This window comes from Anser brachyrhynchus (genome assembly GCF_964034855.1).
Source record: "Anser brachyrhynchus genome assembly, chromosome: 5".
Taxonomy (NCBI): Eukaryota; Metazoa; Chordata; class Aves; order Anseriformes; family Anatidae; genus Anser; species Anser brachyrhynchus.
In genome coordinates, this window is record NC_137699.1 from 13,851,948 (window position 1) to 13,874,741 (window position 22,794).

Genomic DNA, 22,794 nt, shown 5'->3' on the forward strand with positions numbered 1-22,794 from the left:
CATCAGCTCGCTGGTTCTAACAACAGGTAGGACGTACCTAGGTCAGGCAAACTCCAGCAAGGCAACCAAGAATCGGGTCTGAGCTGCTGACTGCTCCTCTGTAACAGCAGCAGTTTGAGAGAGAGCCCTGCAAGCAACCCCTGCTCTAATGCAGTAAGCACCGATCTAGGAGCAGCATGTTTTGCTAGCAGCACCAGACCGGGTGCCGTGCCTGGTGATACTAACACTATACTTACAGCTTTACAACTTACAGTGTGATGATAATAATTTGTGTCCAAATCTTTGGGCCAATTCTGGATATCAAGTTTGGCAGCGCAAGCATGAATTTTAGGGATGCTGACATTTCTTGTCCCACCTGAAATCACTGGAAGCCACAAGTCAGTTGTTCTAAAAAGAAACTAAGAATGCATTAGCAAATTCTGGAAAAAAAAAAAAATTATCTCCTTGTTTCTGTTTTCCTGCCTACAACATGGAGCTAACACTTCCAAGCCAACAGGGATGGAAGACTGTTAGCATGCAAGAAATCAGCAGTTTTGACCTAGCTGATAAGATTCATGGCTAAGATGTTTCTGTTCCTTGCCCTTTTGTGACATGTCTACACAAATAAGCAGTAAGGACAGAAATCTGCCCATAGAGAACATAGCAGAAGGAAGCCTCGACCCGCTGTTCTACTAGGCACAAGTATAATTCAAGCAGTTTTATAAATAACAAAACTGACTGCTTTGTTGCAAAAGACTCTTGCAACCTACAAATAAAAAGCAATGCATTACCCCTTGGTGAAGTGATTAACACTCCGAAATCATCACAGAGTGCAGCTTTCCCATTTCCATACACAGTGCACATATAGCTGGCTTTACATAAAAGAATCCTGAACATGTTCTGGATCTATGTCACTTGAATGTAGATCACTATCTGGGGAGAAAGGGGAGACGAGAAGGTGCAAAAATAACTGCTCACTGAATCTTTCTGCTCCAGTCAGTACCTCTCAGAGATTCCATGTTCTTTAAGAGTGATCATCATCTTTTCACAAACAAAGCCTGTGATTTAGTATCATCTAAAAGCATACCATTTCTGAAAACAAAACCGCACTGTCCGCATAACAGGTAACTTCTGATTGTCAAAGACCTTCAATGACATCAGGTTTTTTCCCCATCAGGTATTTCACAGAACTCTCTGTTCCTGTAAAACACGTAGCCAACCGAGGCTCTTGATCTGCAGTGTGTTCAGCAACGCCCAAAGTGCCTCTTCACTTCCAAACTCCATCAGGTTCTGGATAAATGATCCTAAAGGTCAAGTTTATACGTGCATCTCTGGAATGATATTCCTTAGGCACTCGATGCTGTAAATGGCATTATGAAAAAAAAAAAAAAAAGGCAAAACAAACACACAAAAAAACCTCATGAGCTGGTGTATTTAAAATACAGGTAATCAAACAACATAAAAAAACCTTGATGTTCTGTAATGGCTTTTCATGAACTTTTCTAAAGATTTAGTTAAGGCAGAACATTCATGTTCTGACTACTCAGGGCTACTGAGGAAATAAAAGGTCTTTTGTAGATTACTGTAGCCTTGTTAAATTAAGTTCAACATTTTTATGTTCTAAGTTCCTAAATGGATTTTGCTCTTTCAGCTGCAGGCTGCAGCATTCACTGCTGAACTTAAATGCTGAAACATCAGCATGTGAGCTGATTCCTATTATCACTTAGCAGTTGAATAAAACTGCATAATTTTTGTGGGTGCTTTGAAATTCTGAGGTAGAAAGCATTGTGAAATAATTGTTTCACTGGAAGCCGAGTATTTCGTACCTTTATGGGAGTGCTTTGCACACATTTAGAGAACTGCACTGCAAATAAAGCTCTTAAAAGCAGTGCCAAGGATTTCTTACCTGCCAGTCCTCCTGGGTAGCTCCTTCCATCATCAGCAGAGTCCCATGATCAAGTGGGATTTTTAGTCTCTCTACGTAAGTATAGTCTCCATTCTCTTCCTAAAAAGAAACACAGGACACTGAAGAAGTAGGCAAGTGCTTTTGGTAGAAAATCAGTCCTCAGTCCTCTATAACAGAACTTAAAAAACAGGGAGGGGAAAGGACGAAAGGAAGCTTTTATGAGATCGGGAAGTCTAACTAAACCTCTCTTCAACTGTATTTCATAAAGAGTTGAGGAGCTGAACATTTTAAGGATGAAAAGCCATTACATCTCACTGTCTGTACAACACTGGTGAAGTTCAACAACTGCTTCCTAAGTCCAGTGCAAAATTCTGGAGCAAGGCTGCAAATATTTTGGGAACATCCACTTGAACTGAACAGTTCTGTGTGGAAACACTCTGCAATCATAACCATGATTCCAATGGTTAACTACTTCATCCAAAACACACATCCTCCTATTCTCAATTTGTCTTGTTTCAGGTTCCAGACATTACTTGTTGTTATAGTATTATCTAATAAATAATTTTTCCTACCGAAAAATATTTTTCCTATAGTACCTTGTAAAACAAATTCTCTGAAACTTGATCATCATTAAGCAAACCAGACTGCTCAACTAGAAGACACACATCATTTGCAAAACTTTTGTTAAGCCTTCAGATTACGTACAACTGTTTTAAAACACAACTACCACAACCAAATGCAGCAACACAGCAGTAGTAGTCTGACACAAATGGTGTCAGTCAGGATAGTAACTCTGTTTCTTTGCACTACTCCTTCCAATTTTACTCCGGACCACCACCCTGCGGAGTCCAATTGCTTAGGGAAGTCTCACTGTCACAACAGTAGCATCCTCATAAGATCACGCTCCGCCTGACATGAACCATCTTCCAGACTGCCACATGGGCAGATATTATAATGCTCTATGCACTCTTCACTATTTTCTGGTATTAGCTTTCAATAGTTGCAAAAATTTGCTGCAAAACTTAAACAATTTCTATTTAACATGTAGACTACTTCATGCTGGAACTTGGATTAGTTCGTTAAGATTAAAGTGTAAATAAGAAAACCACTATTTCCCCAAATATAAAATGGAAGTACATAGTTAGCCTTTTGTAGATCTCTACTGCCAAATCTGAAAGCTGCCAAAGAAGAATGGAAAGCAACCCTCTGAAATGAGGAATTCAGGGAAGTTTCTAGTAGAAAATCACCTTCCAAATACAGGGGTTATTTGGGGGAAGAGGGGGTTAGAGAAAATATTTTAATTAGTGTCGAAAGGGAGGAGACTCAAGGTCTTTTATTATTAAGTTAAAGAATGCATCAGAAAACCTGAAATAGTAAAGCAGATGATAAACTTTTTCCAAGCAAAAAGAAAATAAATAAGAGTATGAGAGGTTCTCGTTTTCAAGGACTACACAGTACAAATACAGGGTTAACCTTGTTCTGAGTTGGCTGCATATAGCAAACAGTCTGAATGAAAATTTGTTATTCAAAATATATTTGTTATTATACCACTGCATCTAGAAGCAGAGAGAATGTTTTTTTTGTTGATGTTTTTTTTTTTTTTTTTCCCAAAGAGTTCACCAAATCAAATTTTTTGTTTATGCAAAAGAGCTTGATTGGGGTGAAATCAATTCCCAATAACAAAAAGCATCACTTCATGTACTTGACTAGCATCTTAGCAACTTTCTGTTCACGTCTGGGACTAGAAGTTAGTCACAGTGTGACAGAACAAGGTTAGTCAATACTGCTAGTGCTACTGGGGCAGTCATGGCTGGCAATTCTGGGTTTGTGCATTTCTTGGGGATACCTAAGGGCCTGAGGCTGTTTCAGCAGTTAGTTAAGCTCACTAAACCTCTGAAATCAGAAGTGCTGAAGGCACCGAGAATCACCTGTAGTATTTTCGTTCTCTGTAAGGACAATGTCCATTTGCAAAATACATTTTTAAGCTTCTGGAATTAAGAAGCATTTATCTTGCTCTATTAGAAGTAAAGCACAATGCCAAAAATGTTTTTTTTAAACAACAGATGAAACAAGGGAAATTTCAAAAATAGATGTCAAACATGACCGCTGATGAAAAGCAGTGAAATAGCAGTGCATGGCTGTCTTTTTATTTCACTGGATTACACCATTTCACTTTGTGGAAGGACAACAGCGGATTTATTTTTGTCCCTTGCTCATCACAACTAAAATGAACCTTCTAAGATAAATGATTTAGGAGAAAACATCCTTTTGGCTTAGAAAAGAGAGTATGTAAAACCAGCAGTTTCTTTCCATTTCAAATGTAACATCTGAGCCTAGTTTTACCTAGGAAAAAGAGAATTGTATGTTCATTGGTTTTGCAGAGCCAGTGAAGTTAGACACATTACATGTCTATACTAACACATCCACTAAACCTCACTTCAGAGCTTTTCTCTTTAGGGCTGATGTCACACATACAGGAGACTCAGCTGGGTTTCACAGCTCAGGAAGCTTATGAAGGAAACTTATTCTTGGTGCCTATTCTTAACCCAAGGAACTACAGGTCGTAAGTGACAGAAGCTCAGTATGAGTAGATGGGAATCTATCAATATAAAAACTGAAAGTATTCCTGGACTCCATCCTTTTTTTTTTTTTTTCTTAAAATGGTATTAAAATCAAAGAGGTAAGAAAGGGAAAATATCTAGAATATATAGAGAATATATAGAAAATACCTAGAAGGCAGAGTACCAGTCATATTACCCTTTCCTCATGTAATCCACCCACCCACCTACACAGGACTATCTTTAAACTCCCTCAGTCTTTCTGCTGATGACCTTGCATTCTGCAAGTGTGGTATGGCAGCCTTAAAGTACTCGCCTCTTCCCCTCTGCTTGCCTATAGCTGCTCAAGTCTTGCCAATACTGGTGGGGAAAGCCAAGGAAGCAAGCCTCCTTCATGGCAATCCAAAAGTTCAACCCCAACCCCGTCCTGATCCAAGGCTCGGTTTCTACCGTGCTCCATCTACTCCTGTCAGTCTTCAGTTAGGCCTGTTAGGACACCAAGGGTTATTTTTCTGTTTTCAAAAGTACTAAGAGATCTTTAATTTCTGCTAGAAGAGCTACTCAAGGACAGAAGAACCTTGTTTTAGTGTTTCATTTGAAGGACAGACCCATCTGAAGGCTGATTCTGAGAACACCACGAACATCCTGCTATTATTTAACGTACGCACGAAAATCCCTCCCTTGCCCAGCATCCATCAGTTTCCTTGGCTACAGACAGATGAATCTGACAGCTGGCTTTCTAACTCCATGCACAGCTCACACTGCAGTTCGTTGGGCAGCTGCACCGAACCGGTCCGTGTGGCACCCAGATCTCTGCTGCAGAGCAGCTCCCAGCGGGACACGGGAGCTTACTGGGACATCAAATATCACCCTTCACCTAAAATCTCGCACGGTTTCCAGAAAGACCTAATCAGATAAGCTGGCACTGTCTGAGCTGAGCAGTGATAAGCAATAGTAAAAGCGGTGCCAAGGCTGGATCGGGAAGACCCACGTAATGCAGCGAAATCAGTTCCTCAGGAGTAGGATGGTTAAGTCAGGTATGAGTGGGACAGGGCCTCGGGGCGGTGTGGAGAGCAGCAGGAGGAGGTGGCAAGGCAGAGGTGGCAGGTATGCTGTGGGACAGCATGAGAGGGCTCGCTGACTTAACCAGCAGGCTGTGCGTGATTTCAGTATGAATCACAGCTCCAGAACAAAGTGTTCGCCTCTCGGTTCCAGTGCAGACAGGAGCTACAACAATCGGGGAGCAACAAGAAGGCAAGAAAAAATTTAAGTAATTTGCTGGAACTAGAGGCAAAAAATAGAAGAAACTAGATCACTTCACTGTAGACTTTAGACTACCAAGTAAGCATCCAAAAACCTTAGAAACCCTTGAAAGCAAAGGCAAAACATCACATACAGCCACACAACTGGTCCAAATAAACAGAAAAGGCAGTATTTAGAAGAAAGAATCCTTAAAAAGATAAACTCCAGCGGGTGAAGAAAAACACTTCCTGGAATCACGTTAACTTCCATGAAAAGTCTCCTTAACAACTCCAGTGAGGGATTTGCTCCCAAAATATATGCAGCTTTTTATTATTTCTTTTAACATGCTCTGGGCTGAAATCTGAGTAGGAATTATTTCTGCTTATTCAGAAGGGATGTTTGCAATGTGGATTCAAGTAGGCTGTGCACGACTGTCTATACTCCTTCCCTATTATATAATGAACACTTATTCATCCACTACAGCAGTCACTAAAAAGAAAAACAACAGCAGACTGAACCTTTCTTTAACCTCACTCTGGAACAATTTAAATAACAACAACAACAATAATAATAATGCCACTTGCAGCTAAATAACTTTTTTTTCCTCCTCCAAGGACAGAAAGATTTCTTTTAGTGGCAGTTTCAGTGTTGCCTACAGAAACTTCAAATTTCTGCAACACAAATGTAAAAATCTCACACAAACATGCGGCAGCAGCAACAAAAACAAAAAAACCCACCAAACCAAAAAAAAAAAGCCTACCAAAATTAACTTTTTTTTTTTATAGTTGTCTTAGAGAAATAGGGTTTTATTCCCTAAGAGGTTCATCCACAGTTAAATTTGGACACTACTTGTACAGACAGTCACCAATATGAGCTGGAGTCTCCGAAGGCCCCGATTTAGTGCTCTTCAATTGCACTACAAGACGTTACCTGACTCGCGGTACATGCTGTTTTGTACCCAGTACACGATCACACACAGGCAATCGCTTCAGGTTTTTTCCAGCATCACTTATCCATGGTGAGCCCCTAGCACAGTATTTCTCATCTTACATTTTCATGACGTCTTTCATCTTGAACTACTTAAAAGCATTTACAACAGAGAGAAATGAAGGCCTTTCAAACTCTAAAATCAGTGTTACTAGAATTCGGGTCCTCAAAGAGGCTTAATTTTGGGAGGAAAAGGATTTGCTTTCTCTTTTCCTCCCTCAGTGAAGACTACCTCTGGAAAACCTGACGTACAAATAATGGCAGATTACAAACCAGATAAGAGCCTGAGATGCCTGTGATGATTGTAAATCTAAATCCCCCTTCCCTAGGCTACTCCTGTTCCTGTAACTTGCTTTTAACCAAGTAGTGATCAAACTTCAAATATCTGCAATCGACTTGAACTTTCTTTTAATGAAAGAGAGAATGCTACATTACAATGGAGCATGAAAATTACTTCTTTGGTGGTACAGCCTGAAAGGTTGTAATTTCCATCAGAGGGCCTTGTAACTCCCACTTGGCAAAGCACCTAGTGTCATAGGATGCTCTCAGAAAATTGCAGGCTTTTGGAATGTGCAAAGAATACGTAACGTGACATATAATTTTAAGTACAAATTCCCTTAGGCACATGATACACAGTTAATAGCAACTTGTTCAAGCATCACTCTGCACGTGGGGATCTTATTTTAGAAACAGGTATGTCACAATTGCAAAAGGAATGCACTTTATATATAACAACACTGAGCTAGTCAGAAATATCAGGTCAAAGACACTAAAGAAAAAAATGAGCGCCACTTGAGGGATATATACATAAAAAAAATCATCCACCTCAGGAAGAAAAGGGAAGAAACCATACAGTACAGATTAAAGAAGGTGGCCAATTGTGAGTGGCACAGACTGAATTTCCCCCTTTACACATAGTGAGTGTCTTTTGAGAAAACAGAAAACAGCAAAGTTCTTGCTCAAGAACTGCATTCAATTTTCAGGGGAAAATTGCAAAGTTTATACTGAAATCTAGGTGGCTTTAATTCCGATCCATCAAAAAGGAATACATGCACTCTAGAAATGAACCCAGGCACCATTTACAGCTTCCCAGAGGAATGAACTTTCCAGCTGACATTATGTTATCATCACAGAATCAAAGACACTTACTCACGCTATGCCCAATGACACAATGCTCTGGTTATGTAATCTCATGCTCAAGGACCACAGGGTTAAACTCCCTTCAGGCAACAAAGAACTTACACATTAAAGAACTGGTGAAAAACACAAATTATTTAGTTTTCTGATTCAAATTCTGACCTTTTTTGTTCACGACTAGGTGACCCTCTGTCACTCCTCAAGGGCACATTTCAATACCTCAGTGCACGGTTTATAGGTTGGTCATGTCCACCTTTGCTTTCTGCACTAGTTTATTCAGAATAAGTAACAATGTAAGTAGACAGCAAACATCTTCTCAAAGATCCCAAAGTGCTTTTCAGACTACATTTTTCAGACTACATCAGAAAAAAAAGTTTTCCTCAGAGTTCATAGCAAGAACATCACCACGTAACAGAAAACATGCAGGAAAGACATCTGAAGCAAGATACCTTACAATGAGGCTTGTGCTTTCAGCAAAAGAATGTGATACCTTTACTTCAACGAATGCAAAATCTAAGTGCTAAGTTACTTGTTGCTTAAATGCCTGTTACACAGCATTTTATCTAGAAAGAGTATTCTCTACTGAATCAGAAACTAATTCCTGAGAGGATGTTCACACATGCCTCCTATCAAAGTAACGATCCCCGTTTAGTCTGTGAAGTATGATACGACAGCTTGGTATTTTAGGTAAAAGAAATGGGCTGCTCTTTCCTGCTCTTCATTGGCTCTCAACCTGAACACACACAAGTCAAAATTCAGACAATGCTAAGGGGATTTTTACTTACAAGAGTGGTCAGAGCCACTCTGCATAACACATACACTATGAATTACACCATTACTGGGGCTTAACAAAACAGCATCGAATCTATGGCTCATTTAGATAGTGAAAGCTTCCTTCTAACATCACTGATATCAAGTAATGGGAAAGGACCTTATCAGGACAAAATAGTAGGCTGCAATTTCACTGCAGCACCACATTGCTGCACGTTATTAGAGTGGTTCCATTCCACCCTGAAGATGTCACATTCCATGTAACAGATTTTTTTGATTCCTACACTTATTCCACAGAACTTTATGAGTGTTTCCACTAATTACTAACATAACTGAATGTTTTTAGTTGTTAAGTTCTCTAAACAGAGGGAAAGGAGACTAAACAAATGAGTTTGGACTCTTCCACTGCAATAAGAATACTCACGGGGGAGGGTTTCTTCCTCATCTCAAAGGTCCGGGTAGCACCAAAGCTGAGCGAGGCAATGACGGGATTTTTTCCCAGCGATGGTTCGTCGTCACTGTGCCAGTCTACGCTGTCCTTCTCGTTTCGGTACAGGTTGCAGAGCAGGGAGTTGAAGGCATAGCCAGAGAACTCTTCAATGCGCTCCTTTAGCATAGTCAGCAGAGGATGCCACTGCAATCGGCACAGAGGGAGCAAGGTAAATACAATGAAAGCAGGGCAGCACACAATAACACCAGGACAGAAGGGGAAAACTACTCTTGGATAAGAAACAAAACATACTGCACTTCCACCACAACGAACCTGAAGCCAAACAAACGCCTCTGAACAATTCTGATTGAATTTTTAGTAAAGCTGAGGAACAGGCTTTCTGCAAAATATGCTTATGTTACCTATGGCTCCCCACTAAATCACCTCTTAAAAATAAGAAGCCAGTCTGCCTGCTAGCGGCAGCCACTAGCCACCTCAATTAACTGAAAGGTGAGGAAGTAGATAGAGTATATTCTGCTTGAACTGAGCACAGATAAACACCAGCAGTTCTTAACTAGAACAAAAAATGTGCAACCTCTCCCATGCATACCTGTCTGTTTTAATCTCCTGGCCACGCTAGCGGAGTTTAACACACGGGCCTGATAACACCTGAGTTACTTAACCACTGCTGGTAGGCGTAGCGCACCCAAAAAGTTGCAGTTGGTGTCCACGTGACTCCCCCTCCGTTCCCTGCAGGTGACACAGAACGAGAAGCAGTTGGCCTAACACTTCCACAGCGTGGCCCCCTGCTCCCGGCTCTAGCAGTACAGCTTGCTGAGCCCCACTCATCTTCTCTTGGGGGTTTGACTTCAGCCGTGTAACTTTCCAGTGATTCGCAAGATGGATGTCGCAGGCCCCGAATTTCCCCCTTCCCTTTGCTAATATGTTGCTGGGCCCATAGCCTGTGGCAGCTCTGCACATTCCATTACAGCTCAGTCCAGTGAATCATTATTCAATGTTATAAACTTACATCATGACTTTCAGCTGTCAGAGTGCTTTTAAGTACTACATAAGCTAAAAGAAAAGAGAAAAAAAGGCTCAGAGCAATGTAGGCCAGAATCTTTTGCCCATTATATAAGCAGAAACACAGAGATCAAGAGAGGACAAAGAACTGATTCCAAACCTCTCCGCGAACACTGGCAGAAGGAACAGAGAGCAGGAGTTATTTCCCAGTTATCCACCTCAAATAACTCTGCACCACCGTCCTTCCATGCTTACCCATGTTTAGAGGGTTTTTAACCTATTGGCTACACTCAGAAGCCTTCAACGTGTCATCTTTCTCTGTTTGGTGTTTTTCTAGATAAGCCACCCCTCCAATGACTAAGCATCATGTGAATGATTAATTATACATGAACACAGCCTGTAGCTATGGGATATGTAGGGAAATCAGTAACAGCACCCAAAAATGCTATAGCCTGTACTTGGGTTGCCTGAAGGAAAAAACACAGGATCTCCAGAACTGCAGCATGTGTCAAACATGCGATGCAATCACAGGAGAGTCCAAAGAGAATGACTGAAAGCACTTCTTAGTGACCATTGGACCGGATTCCTTCAATTCCTATCACAAAAGTATTATTAGCAAAAATGTTATACGGTGGTTTTTACAATTCTGTGGAAACTTCACTATAAACCTGCAGTAGTGGATGTAAGTTTGTTATGAAACATTACCACATCCCCAACTATATCACTGCTTACAAAGACATTTCCTTCTAATACAAAAATTCATTTACGCAGCAACATTGGATCATACTTAGCAGTGCTGCCATCACACCCAGCCTTATCAAACAAAAAATGAGGGCGCAAAGCTAATCACTCCTACAGATCAAATGTTCAAGGCAGCCAACTGTTTTTGACGAACCTGCGCGCCAAATTGCATTTGGTGATTTGGCACTGAGGATGTTTTTGTAATATAATACCTATTCCACAGGTAAGGGCTGTGCTGTTTATACCATCCACAGCTGCTTCTACGCTGCAGAACTCCCTCCTACAAAGCTGAATACAGTGTCAGAGTGACTATGTGCAGTCTACCCTTATATCTGGCTACGGGCACTTTCCAGACGATGGCAGTGGTCCAGTGATGGCTAATTGAACTTCACGCAAACTGGACTGAAACAGTGAACCTAGGGCATAGAGGCTCTGTCTAACCTCTGAGCAGCAACAGGTTCCACATCAGGCAGTTCTGAACTAGTTATAAATGACTAGCGTACAGCAGAATGATTTTGCGGGGGGCACTTCCAAGCCCTAAAGTCATTCTGCTTCTAGAAAAGTCCATTCAAAATAATATTCCACGAATGAGTACAAGAAGTGCCTGTTTTCCCACTACTAAACTACCAACTACGGGATTTTTGAAACTACAAAATCTTTACAACTCGCCTTGGTGAATAACACCTTTCCACTTCCCTCAAACTGAGCTTTGCTGGGAAGCGTCCCATCCGGCAGCAGTTCTGGGACTTGGGACACTCTTCTTTCTTTTGAACCCTATCCAGCCTTCAGTAGTCACGCTTCATTTACGCTTCAGAACACTGCAGCCTACTGCCATGGCAATTTCAGGCAAAGCAATACCAAGAGACAGGCCGATGGGACAACAGGCTGGAAGCCAGCAAGAGTAACTGAACACGACCAACACATCAGCAAGTCACTTGGAAGGTTTCTAACCGTTCCAAAATAGCATGGGAAATTGCGTGACACAATCTGGAGAGGCTGAGCAGGCACGTCACGTGCTGAATCTCGTAATATTTACACAGGAATCAACAATATGCCTAAATTCACATTTAAGCAGTATTGAATCTAAGTGTTTCTGAACATAAATATTTCAGTAGTTGATGTTGTTATATCTCTACAAGAAAAACTCCATACAACTGTGTACGCTACAGTCTTCAATATAAAGATGCATAGAGTAAGTCACACAGAACAACTGAGAGTTTTGTCCAAAGCTACACAGTGAACTAAGAATTAAACTCTGGAGCTGCAATTTCCTTTTCCAAACTTTTATTCACTGAAAAATGCTCCTCTCAGTCAATCCACTCAAAATGCTTATTTTACAAAGTTGTCCACTTTCCACTAGAATCTGTTGCTGGTCACAAAAGAAATTCTGACAAATGTTCTAGACAAAAAGAAGACGGAAGGTTTTGTCTCTCAATCTCTGCAAAGGGTTTCTTTGTAGACAATAATAAAAGGAAACTGTAAAAATATACATACATTTGGGTTTGGCTGCATTGTTATCCTGGAGTACGTGTAAGGAAGTTCCCCATACCAGGAGGTAAGCCTTGGCTCCTCAAAAGACATTTCTGAAAAAACAGGAAGGCTTCTTAGTTGCCTTATCAAAGAACTTGAAAATGGAAAAACACAATTCTGTCAAAAAACTTAATCAAAAAGGGACTGTTGATTCACCTGAAGTTAAAAAGTAGTTCCTTAAAGAATTACATTACAGAATGAACCCAAGTGAAGCAGTATTCTTCAAAAGCAGACCCTGTGCTACATTTTTGATTATACGAGAAAGGTATTCCCTTGCCAAAATCTTGGAGCCACATCAATTTTCTCATCCCTATGCCAGACTGGGCAAGGAAATAATAATTAAATAATGAATTAAAGATAGTAAAATGAAACTGAAATTTTATTTACAATCCTAGTTTGCTTTACATTCTCCCGGTTCCAATACGCTGGCATTAACTGCAAGGTATTCCCTCTGGAAAGGATGAGGTGTCAGGGACTGGAGCATTGACGGGACATTACAGAAGGAGAAAGCAACGAAGCTGAACAAGTACTATTTTGTCAAATATGCAAGTGTTCTGCGCTGTAATACAAACGTCAAGTTAAAGTACTTTCAGCTTCTGAACAGACTACCTTGGTAGCTATTTCTCATCTTTGACAGGTAACACTCTCCATTTTACACTACCTTTAATACAAGCCAATAAACACAGATGTTGAAGAAATTTTCCAGCCCTGACCGGTAACTACTCCAACGTATTTTGTTATGTCCGTTCCTGCCTAAAAAGATAAATTTAGCTAGAACAGGTGGCCCCTTAGTGAACAAATCCAGAATAGCAGACTCTTCACTTAGGTTGTACTGCAACCAAGAAGCAAAAACAAGAGAAAAGAAGTCTGCTTTGCTGGAATTTTAAGAGAGAGTGGCAAAAATACTCCTGGTAACAGAAACCTCAAAGAAAATAGTTCTCACGACATCACTGGGAGATGGTATGAAGGGATGGAGCACAGACTTAATCAAAAAGACTGCAAGACAAAAGAACTGAAGATGCCACCGAAAGGAATTCCTTTTAAGACTTATAAGACAGAGGCAATTTTCATCTCTTTTGAACTTGGAAAGATCTGAAATAATTGTGAATACAAACACAGTGATACAGATTTGAAAGATAAGCAGTACTCTTCAGTTAGGCATGGAAAACCTGGAAGGAAGTATGTGAAGGAGTGGCAATGTGTGAAATGAAAAACAATGACGTGATGTGCGCTGTGTGGATTTTAGCATGGGAACGACCTGAGAAGTTAGTCTGCACATCCTTACCCTGTCTGATGTGAGTTCTCTGACCCCAGGGTATGTCTTGAAGGAGTTGTTCAAACATCCAGTCTGCTTGTTCCGAATCAACGAAGCCAGGAATCAAATGAATCCTAAGGAAGAAGACACAGAAAAGAAGGAAGCAATAAAGACTTCTATATATGCTTTGATAAAATACTCTAATTTCTGGGATTCCCAAAGAATTTAAGGTAAGAATGCCTGTAATGCAGGCAGAACAGAAGGCAGCAGGAACTCCTGATGGGTCTTCCCCTAAATAAGGATGTCTAGTTGCTTTATAAACCTATAAAAACATATGAAAGCAACAATAACCCAGGAGTTCCATAATCAGCCATGTACTGTGCGAAAAATGGCATCCTTGTTTTTAACTTTCCACTTGAAAAATTAGATACCCCAATTATGGTAAAAAATCAACACAGGTAAGCAATTGCCTGTAAGTAATTCGTCATCTCCATGGCACTTAAAGAGTTTGATAGTCCTTTTTCACTACTACCACTACCTTTTCTTTTGAAAGCACAGGAATCCTATAAGCATTTAATCTCTCCAGTTTTCATATTTTTATATGTACATTTTATATTTAGACTGTACTAACAGCAGCATTGAAAAATTCTGGCCACTGTGCTGGTCTGCGGAGTAGGAAAGCAGGAAAGCTGTTCATGAGAGGTTACCCTCCCGAGTATGCAATGCTCCAAAGACACCACAGTAAGAACAGGTAGCAAAGATGTTAAACAGAGATGTAAAATCCAACTGTTTTGAAATACGTACATAGTACAGCAATATATTATGAAAATATAAGCTCCTGAAAGTAGCAAAGTAACACAACTGGTTGCATATTTTTTTCTCTCTTCCCTACTGGTCAAAGCTTTTTTCAAATTTGTATAAAAATTATTTGCAGTTTTAGAAGAAAACAAGATGAAAACTTTCAAGCATTTTTCCAATATTGGAAAAAAAAAGTCTATTAAGTTCATTAAAAAAAAAAGAATGAATATTGATATTGCAGCTAAGTCAGCAATGTGAAATAAAATGCTTTTAAGTTAGCAGGAATCACAAAACAAGTAGGTTCTGAAGTGTCCAGAAGCTGTAACAATTAAGACAAAAGACATAAGTAAAAGGGACAACCCCGAAGTTGCCAATCTGCTTCAAGTTAAACCCTTTTATTGTATCAATTAAAAACAAGTCCAATTTACATCTAAAAGATTTTGGTAGCTCTCAACTATATATGAGATAGACCCCGCACCCTTGCTAACATAGGAATACCAATCCAAATTTCAAGCAGCAACTTACTGTGGTGCATGAAACAGATGGACATAGCCCCTTTTCCTTATCCCAGACAAGAGCACTAGACGCAGTACGTGCTAGATGTTAAAGAGGTTTGTATTTCGCCTCCTCAGCGCTGCTCAGAACTGTGTAAGTCTCTGCTGCCTGATACTCAAAGTACTTCCAGCGGTACTCTAAACACATGACACACAGGAAGGGCAATAGGCACCTGCCCGAGTCAGAACACTCTACAGAGACTAGACTTCAGAAAGCTGAGTAACACCGCATTGTTCAACAGCAGCAAATGGCAAGTTTCAAAAAACATGTAATCCACTTACCTGGAAACTCCGCTTGGTCCTGTGCTGAGCTCATACACACCAGGCTTGCTGAGGGTATAGAAAAGCAAGAGCTGTCAGATGCACCAACAACAGTAAGTGATCTTACACAGAGCAACCTGGACTAGAATTGCTGTAAGCCTGCACTAGGGTGAGTTTTCTTTAAAAAATAAAAAAAGAGAGAGAGAGAGAAAAAAAAAGAAGAAAAAAAGCTTTGTGGTACTAAGGGAAGCAAAAATGTTCTGAAGAGACACAGGTTAGATTAAGGCAGCCAGGGATGTCACAGAAAAAATGAGTTTGTGTGTACTTCCTCTCTCTCTCTCCCACTTCAGCCAAGGCTCAAGATATGGTTTTAGGGCTCTAGAGACAAGTAAATGAGGGATGTCACAGGGAATCTAAGGGAGACAACCACAGAAAACCATGCCCTGACCATTATGGTTGATGTTCGCAGTTATAGGTACACAACGAGCACGAAGCTAACTGTGGACATGTAATCCACAGTTTTCAGTTAGAAAACAGATACCTTTCTGCTAACAGCAAAGCATTCATCAGCCTGCAGCACACAGAGAAACCGAACTACAGGTATGCAAACCATATTTAAGCCAGTGTAGCTGGTACGGAGGGTAAATATCTCTACCCTCTGTTACAAGCTGCACAGTTGTGAAGTATTATCTTCTCTCACATGAACTGCTTGTTTCACCTACAATCTCATTTTTCTCCTAAGCTAGCTCCAATCTGTATACTGCTTTTTGCCTGAAACACTCCTTGAATTAATTGCTGTCCAGCACTGCTTCTCCCTCAAAACAGTTCACCAACTTGCAAGATCATCACAAACTGTTTTGCATTGTGCTGTATTTAAGAAAGTTGAATAAACAAGAACTTCTACACTCTTTTCCATATTGAACATACACTCAGAGCATAAACCATACTATATTATCTACAGCACTTTGTTTTAATGAGAACAGCATCTCAGTTTTCTTTTCCCCTGTATTTTTTATTTAATTTGTAAATAAGAGTAATAAAGTCATGTGAACCTTTAGAGCATTTTTAACGCACTGAATTTGCTCAGTACATAGATTTATTACTAATAAATAATAAGCGAAGAATATATGCCTGTATCATTCCCACTGAAAGTATCTGCTAGTAGATACATGGTATCTGCTACAATCTCTAAGTGTTGCAGGGAAATTCTGTTACTATTTCCACCAGTATTTTTCCTGCATCTTGCCAGAAACACCTCTCACAAGCAGTTCTAATTAATGAACAGTTCACTACCACACCAGTTGTGAGAGGGTGGCTGAACATGGGGCATCAGAGGGCGTCTGAATCATGCCTGCTCTGCATGAATACCCACCCAGCATCTAATCTGAAGTGCACACAGAAAACTAACAGCAGATCCCTTGATGTAAGAACATGCAAATCCCACTCGAGATGGATCTGCAACTTGCCTCATAGGAACCGCTTAGTAAGAAAACTCTATCATGATGACCAAACTGAAACAAATTTATTTTTCAAAATCTGTATCTTCCCCATACACCACCACACCTTGCCATACTTCATGCCATGTTTACTCTGAGCAAATCCCTGAGATTTCTGACACAAAGGGCAAGTGATCTACAGCTTATGAGTATCTAGCTTCACTATGACACTTACAAGCAGCTACTTCTCTGAACCTTCAAAGGAAGCGCTGCTTGAGGTGCCATACCAGTTACATACCTGGATAACAGCAAGTAATTTCCAGTATAGTTTACGCAGGGACTTTTGCAAGAAAACGTGCATTGTTAACCAACATAGACATATTTGTGGTTCTGTTATCCAAGAATCCCCAACTGTTCATTTTTCCTGACTTACAAAGCTATGCTAAAGCCACAAAAACTATTAAGACACGCTTGGACTCTCCTGAACATAAACTCAGTTCAGGATAAAAGGGTTGAAAGTCCACATTTTGTACTGAAATTTCTTCCAAAGGTATAGTCAGTTTAAGTGGAAAAGGAACTCTTTTCAGCATATTCCCCCCGACCAGAAAAACAGAAAAGCCGCAAGCTAGACAGGTAGTCAGCAGTATACTCACTCTATCACACCTGCCTCAGGAACTTTGCGTTCCACCTGAAAGGTAACCAGACAACACATGGTGAATACTAAGTGTTTATGTACCTGACACGCTCTAGTCAAACAGAGCTTGTTGCCATCTCTAGTGATTCTAGATAGCTGGAGACTGAAACGTCAGTGAGAAACACACAGCTCTGGACAGTTGGTAAAGCAGCAACACTCCACCGCATCCCTCAGATGCAGCTACCACTCCAGACATATTTTAACAACCAACTGCCCCCTAAAGGACATCCCTTTCTAAACTACTTGTATTATCACAATACTGAATTACAATCAAAGAAATGCTAGCCTTTCATTCAGAATTAAAAATGTACAACAAGTACAGAAGGGATGAACAAACATCAGCCCCAATTAACAAAATGTAAGACAGATCAGACAGAAGGAACCATCAGCTTAAAATGGCAGCTTGAGACAGCTGGTTTGTTGTTGACAGCTTTTTTGTTGTTGTTTTGTTTGTTTGTTTTTTAAATCGTGGAATCCAGCCCATATTATCATTCTGGTTGCCCTAGGGGTTTATGCTTCTCTTCTCTGAGCTCAGTGGAGGGCTGAGATGCAAGGTGCTACAGAAATGACCATGCAAAACAGTCAAGACATAGTATTACACAGGCGCCAGGGCTCTGCTGCAGAGAAGAGAAAAACTTCCCAGAATGTCTCCAAACCTTGCAAGCCATGAAGGGTCTTTCTAATATTTCTGGCTTAGAAAGAAGTGTTCAAGATTTTTTTCACAAGCAAGGAACTACCTTACCACTGCAAACAGTAAAATATCCTTCATCTCCTTGTGGGCCATAAAGGAAAGTCTAGAAAACAAATCTCACATGCTTCCCCCAGCAGAAATATCACAGATACCCTGAAACCAAAACAGAGCTCAAATCATGCTTTGGGACATTGCATCATTCTGAATATTTAATATATTCTTTGGTTCTCCTAAAACAAACAAACAAACAAAAGTAGCTATGAATAGGTATGTAATGAATTCCTAGAGTGAAACTACACAGATGGACAGACCATAAGAGTTTCAAATTCCGCTTGGTAAAAATCCCTAAAAGTTCAGCTCAGCTGAGTTTTTCGTTTGTTTTAAAACATGAGACCATTAATATCAAACTCCGTAATTTTTCAGTTAATTGCGTAAAGTTTCAGAAAACTTGAGATTCTGGTAATAAGTGTTTAATTAAATAATTAATTACCTCTGATGGCTTTTCAAAGACAAATTGCTTTTGAGTGTGAAGTTGATCTCTTTTCATCCATGCCTGTCCAGTAGTGCCTGCAGGGGAAATGTTGCTGGCCACAGGTGCCTTTGGTGCTACAGCAAAGAAAAAAAAAAGATCACATGAAATTGCACCTCACCCTATGGAAAACACAACACTCATGTTCGGAAGGCCTTATGGAGTCATTCTTTGAAGGATTCTCCTCTGCTTGGCAGAGACTTCTGGTGACAACCAAACCTACATCACATAACAGTTAAAAGTGCGTAGCATCTTGAATATTTTTGTTATTTATGGACAAATGAAAAATGTTTTTAAATGAGTTTCTGCCAAATGTAGATGCTTACAAAGTGCTGCCTTTTGCTAACGTTAAGTTTAAAACAGAGGGGAAAAAGGGACAGGTGAAATTGATATTCTTCACAGGAAACCGTGGGAAAGAATGCATGGTGGCATTAGGGAATACCACAGTCCTAAACGTGGAGCACTAAAGAAACAGAAGTCATTACGGCATGAAAAAAACTGCATTAAAACTATTAAACTCCCAAGTTCAAGAACTCTGAACTTACAGACTGCATGTACACACACATAACTCATTTCCTAAGAGAGGCGAGCTTCGCCTTGCTTCTTTTACCCTTGCTTTTTGCTGGTGTTGGCCCAACGCATTATTAAAAATATAGCCTCCAAAATCGGGATCAAATTCAGCAGCGCAAGCCTGTTAAATCACCCGAGTCAGTATCACGTTATTAAGAAACAATAAATAAATAATCCAGGTTTTAAACCTGGTGTAGTTTCTTCCACAGTCCACCTCGGTGCAGTTTCACCAGCGAGCCGAGGGGCCGTGCAGTTTGTCCGCCGACAACGGCGGGCCCGCCTCGGCTGCTGCGGGCCCCTCGTCCTCCTCCTCCCGCGGGTCCCCGCCTCGCTCCCCGCGGGGCCCCCCCGGTGCCCCGGCCCCGGCCTTCCCCGCCGCCCCCCTGAGACCCGGGCCGCGGCCGGGCCCCGCCGCCTCCACCGCGCCCGGGCCTTGCCTGCGGCTCGCCCCGCCGGGCCGCCGGCCCAGCCGCCCTGCACGCGGGCCCGCCGCCGCCTCTCCGACATGGCGCCGCCGCCTCAGCGCCGGCACGGCACGGCACGGCCCGGCCCCCCCAGGCCGCCCGGGGTTCCTCGGCGAGCCGCTCCGCCTCCGCCCGGCCCCCCGGGCACCGCGGAGCGGCATGGCTGAGCGCCTGGCACCCTCTGGTGGCGGCTGCGGAGCTTGCAGCGGGGCCTGAGCGTGGAAGGAACTTAATAACAGCTTAATTAGTAGCTCCAGCTAAGAGCTTAGCCGGTTGGTCCAGTGATTTTAAGATGCTCGCATTGTCAATGAGGCCGCAGCCGGACAGGGAGATTAATAAAAAGCTTCAGTCTGAGATACGGAAGTGCAAACAGTTTAAGAAGGAAACCAACGCACCAGAGCTTGAGAGTGAATGCCAGTTTATTGGTTTTACCAAGTGAAAATCCATACAGATTAGTTAGTCCAGTGCTTCCACATCACCTCCTGAGCAAAGTCCTACAAAACTGACCTCACCGTTCCTGTTCCAGGAAACAAGAAAAACATCAAGAAAACTATGGGATAGGAGTTTTAGCTCAGATTTGATCAGCACCATTGCATCGGTATTTGGGTTTTTTCAATGTACAGAAATGTTAGCCCCAAATCATGTTTCAGTGCAACACATTTAACTTCAAAACCAGAGCTTGAAATTATTCTTCCAAGGACAAAACAATCTCCACTTGTTAACCAAAGGCAGTCACCACAGAAAACATTGGTAGCTACTTACAATTTCATTTGGCTTGAAAGTGTTTTGTTTTTTTTTTCTTCACATTTATATAAAGGAATGTTAGACACCGTATCTTTAAAGGTCAACACAGACAACAGCAGTACAGACTTCTCATACACTCTGATCCCTGTTTCCCAGTTGGGTAACTTCAGCTTTACTTGGTTTTGGAATAGAACTACGGAATAAATCAGTTAAACACAAAAATACTAAGAAGTTCTACATTTAAAGTTTGCTAGTTCTCATTTTTAAAGCTGTCACAAATATTCAGGATTCACATTTCAAATGGCCTCACCCAAAAGACACAGTGGCACACATCTCAGAAATAATCTATCCATCATTGCTGACAAGGACAGTAACTCATTTCAAGCTCTGCATTTAAAGTGCCAATAATCTTTTACATAACAACCAGCAAGTAACACAACTTGTGACATACATCCACATTGTGTTATCACCATCTATTACAAAGGACAGGCACTGAACTTTTAAAAATGTTATTACAAATTGTAAAGATTACATGACTGAAGAGTTAGAATCCATATTCAAGAGCCAAGAATTTGAATACTTTTTGCAATGTTATTTTATGTATATATTTATAGATGAGCAATTACACTCTTTTTTTTAATTTTTTATTTTGGCCCATTTTCCTCAAGTTCATAACCAAACAGAAAAATCACACTAGACCCTTGAAGTTCGCCTAGCTGACAGCTCAGGTTTTGGTGCAAGAACCTACTTCAATACAGTACCAACACATGAACAGGTTTCTAAAACCATCAGATTTAAGGATCACTTCATGGTCACCCTTCCCAAGCAGTGATGATCCTTTCCCAGTTACATAACCTTGGTTATTGGTATTTTTGTTTTACAGAGCGATGACTTTTACACAGCCAGGAAGCAGCCCCTAAGCTGATCCCACCCTGCCCATGGCATCCCGGTTTTGTTTAATGGACTGTGTAAGCAGAGGAGCACTTGCTAGCTGGCTGAAAATGCTGAATCCTTCAAGTACCCTAAACCTGAACCGGGAAGAAGTTACATTCTGAATTGAGCCAGGTTACCCTTCAAGCAAATACGTTCTCTTCCCACACTTCCCCACTTTTCCAGGAATATCAGAGAACTACAGCTGTTCTGCCCTTCACCCAAAAACATAATACATAAACATGATGGACACTATATAACCAAGCCGTTCCTCAGCAGTGCAATGTCTGATCACATCCATTTAAGTATTTCTTAAAGCACAGTGCAATTTTAGTCCAAAGCACTCCCCCCCAATATACCTATAATATATATAAACAAGCCTAATTTGATATCAGTATTAGAAGTCAAGATTCATCTGTATCCTCAAAACAATATCGCTTTGCTTATTAGAAAATACACCTACAATTGAAGATGTTTAAAACATTAGGTCTACTTGGTGCTGAAGTGTGAGTACGAAACCTGCAGGAGTCTCAGGCTTCCACAGATCGAGCTGTCGGCAACTTACTTCTCCTTCATCATTTTTTTCAAAAAACGAGCCCGTATTTGTTTGTTTGTTTTCATGAGTAAATTCATGACAGTGGACGTAGGTAGCATTGAGAAGACCCAGCCCTAAAAATCAAAGGAAAAATGTCTCAGCTTTTATTGTCTATTCTAAGCTAAATCAAACCATTACCAGCACACACAAACATTACAAAATTATGATTAAAATTTAAAGAACAAAAATAACTTTTATTAAATATTCAAAATTAATCATTGCTTTTCTTCCCCAGTAATCACATATTAGATCCTTGTGTTTTCCAAGGTGACTTACCATGAAGGCATGGGGCAGGCACCCGTTGGTCTGGGACTGCAGGCCTACCGTGCCTATGGCAGCTCGTACATACGTTTCAGGAGTCGGCTTATCGAAGGTTGGCTTGGAGATTTTAGACATTTTTGTTGCCACATAATACGGCAGAACACTCTGCATGTAGGAAAGAGACATGAAGCAGAGAACGCTTTCAGATTAACTCACAGATTCAACAAGGAACAAAGACCATTGTCCATCAGGTAATCTGCATACTGAATTCTGAGACATGCTAGTTTCATGGGTGGGGGACGTAAAGAGGAAATGGAAGAACTGAAGTAACCAGAGCTGACATGTACAGAAAACTAAAAAGCTTTGAGTCTGGAGAAAGGCCATGCCATTAGCCTGGTGAAACATGCTTTTGTGTTTACCGGGAGAGGGAGAGAAGGAAAGGGCTTGGTGGGGAGGAGCTGGGATTGTTTTAGTGTTCTGAAGAAGAGATTGGAGGATGGCGATTAACATCTGCCTCTCATTATCTCAAGGGCAGTTACGAGAGCCTAACTCTTCTTGGCACTGCCAGATTAAATAAAAAGAACCAAACCTATCAGTTTTTGTTTGTAGACTTTCAGAATGGACACTAGAGAGAAAGGCACTTTGTAGGAGAGCTATGTGACATTCAAATAGGTTGTTCAGAGAGGTCATGGCATCCCTGTCCTTGCA

The 22,794-nt window shown here is 40.9% G+C and overlaps 2 protein-coding genes across 4 annotated transcripts in view; both read right to left on the reverse strand.

The window, feature by feature from the left end:
- Window positions 1–976: 976 nt before the first annotated feature.
- On the reverse strand, window positions 977–19,690 carry ALKBH3 (alkB homolog 3, alpha-ketoglutarate dependent dioxygenase). 3 transcript variants are annotated; one of them, XM_080594613.1, is made up of 9 exons: window positions 19,530–19,690; window positions 18,484–18,599; window positions 17,262–17,296; window positions 15,194–15,241; window positions 13,590–13,693; window positions 12,269–12,357; window positions 9,005–9,214; window positions 1,886–1,984; window positions 977–1,339 (listed from the first exon to the last, which is right to left on the reverse strand). In XM_080594613.1, the coding sequence occupies exons 1-9, from the start codon at window positions 19,597–19,599 to the stop codon at window positions 1,247–1,249; spliced, it is 864 nt and encodes a 287-aa protein (XP_080450739.1). In that variant the 5' UTR covers window positions 19,600–19,690; the 3' UTR covers window positions 977–1,246. The 3 variants fall into 3 exon arrangements, with proteins under 3 accessions (XP_080450739.1, XP_080450740.1, XP_080450741.1); XM_080594614.1 differs by lacking the exon at window positions 19,530–19,690 and adding an exon at window positions 19,068–19,377; XM_080594615.1 differs by lacking the exon at window positions 19,530–19,690 and adding an exon at window positions 18,045–18,146.
- Window positions 19,691–19,957: 267 nt separating this feature from the next.
- The window catches only part of HSD17B12 (hydroxysteroid 17-beta dehydrogenase 12), a 76,185-nt gene continuing 73,348 nt past the window's right edge, over window positions 19,958–22,794 (reverse strand). The window contains 2 exon segments of the mRNA XM_080594608.1: window positions 19,958–21,899; window positions 22,102–22,251. Of these exon segments, the coding sequence (XP_080450734.1) occupies window positions 21,792–21,899; window positions 22,102–22,251 (258 nt within the window). The 3' untranslated portion in view covers window positions 19,958–21,791.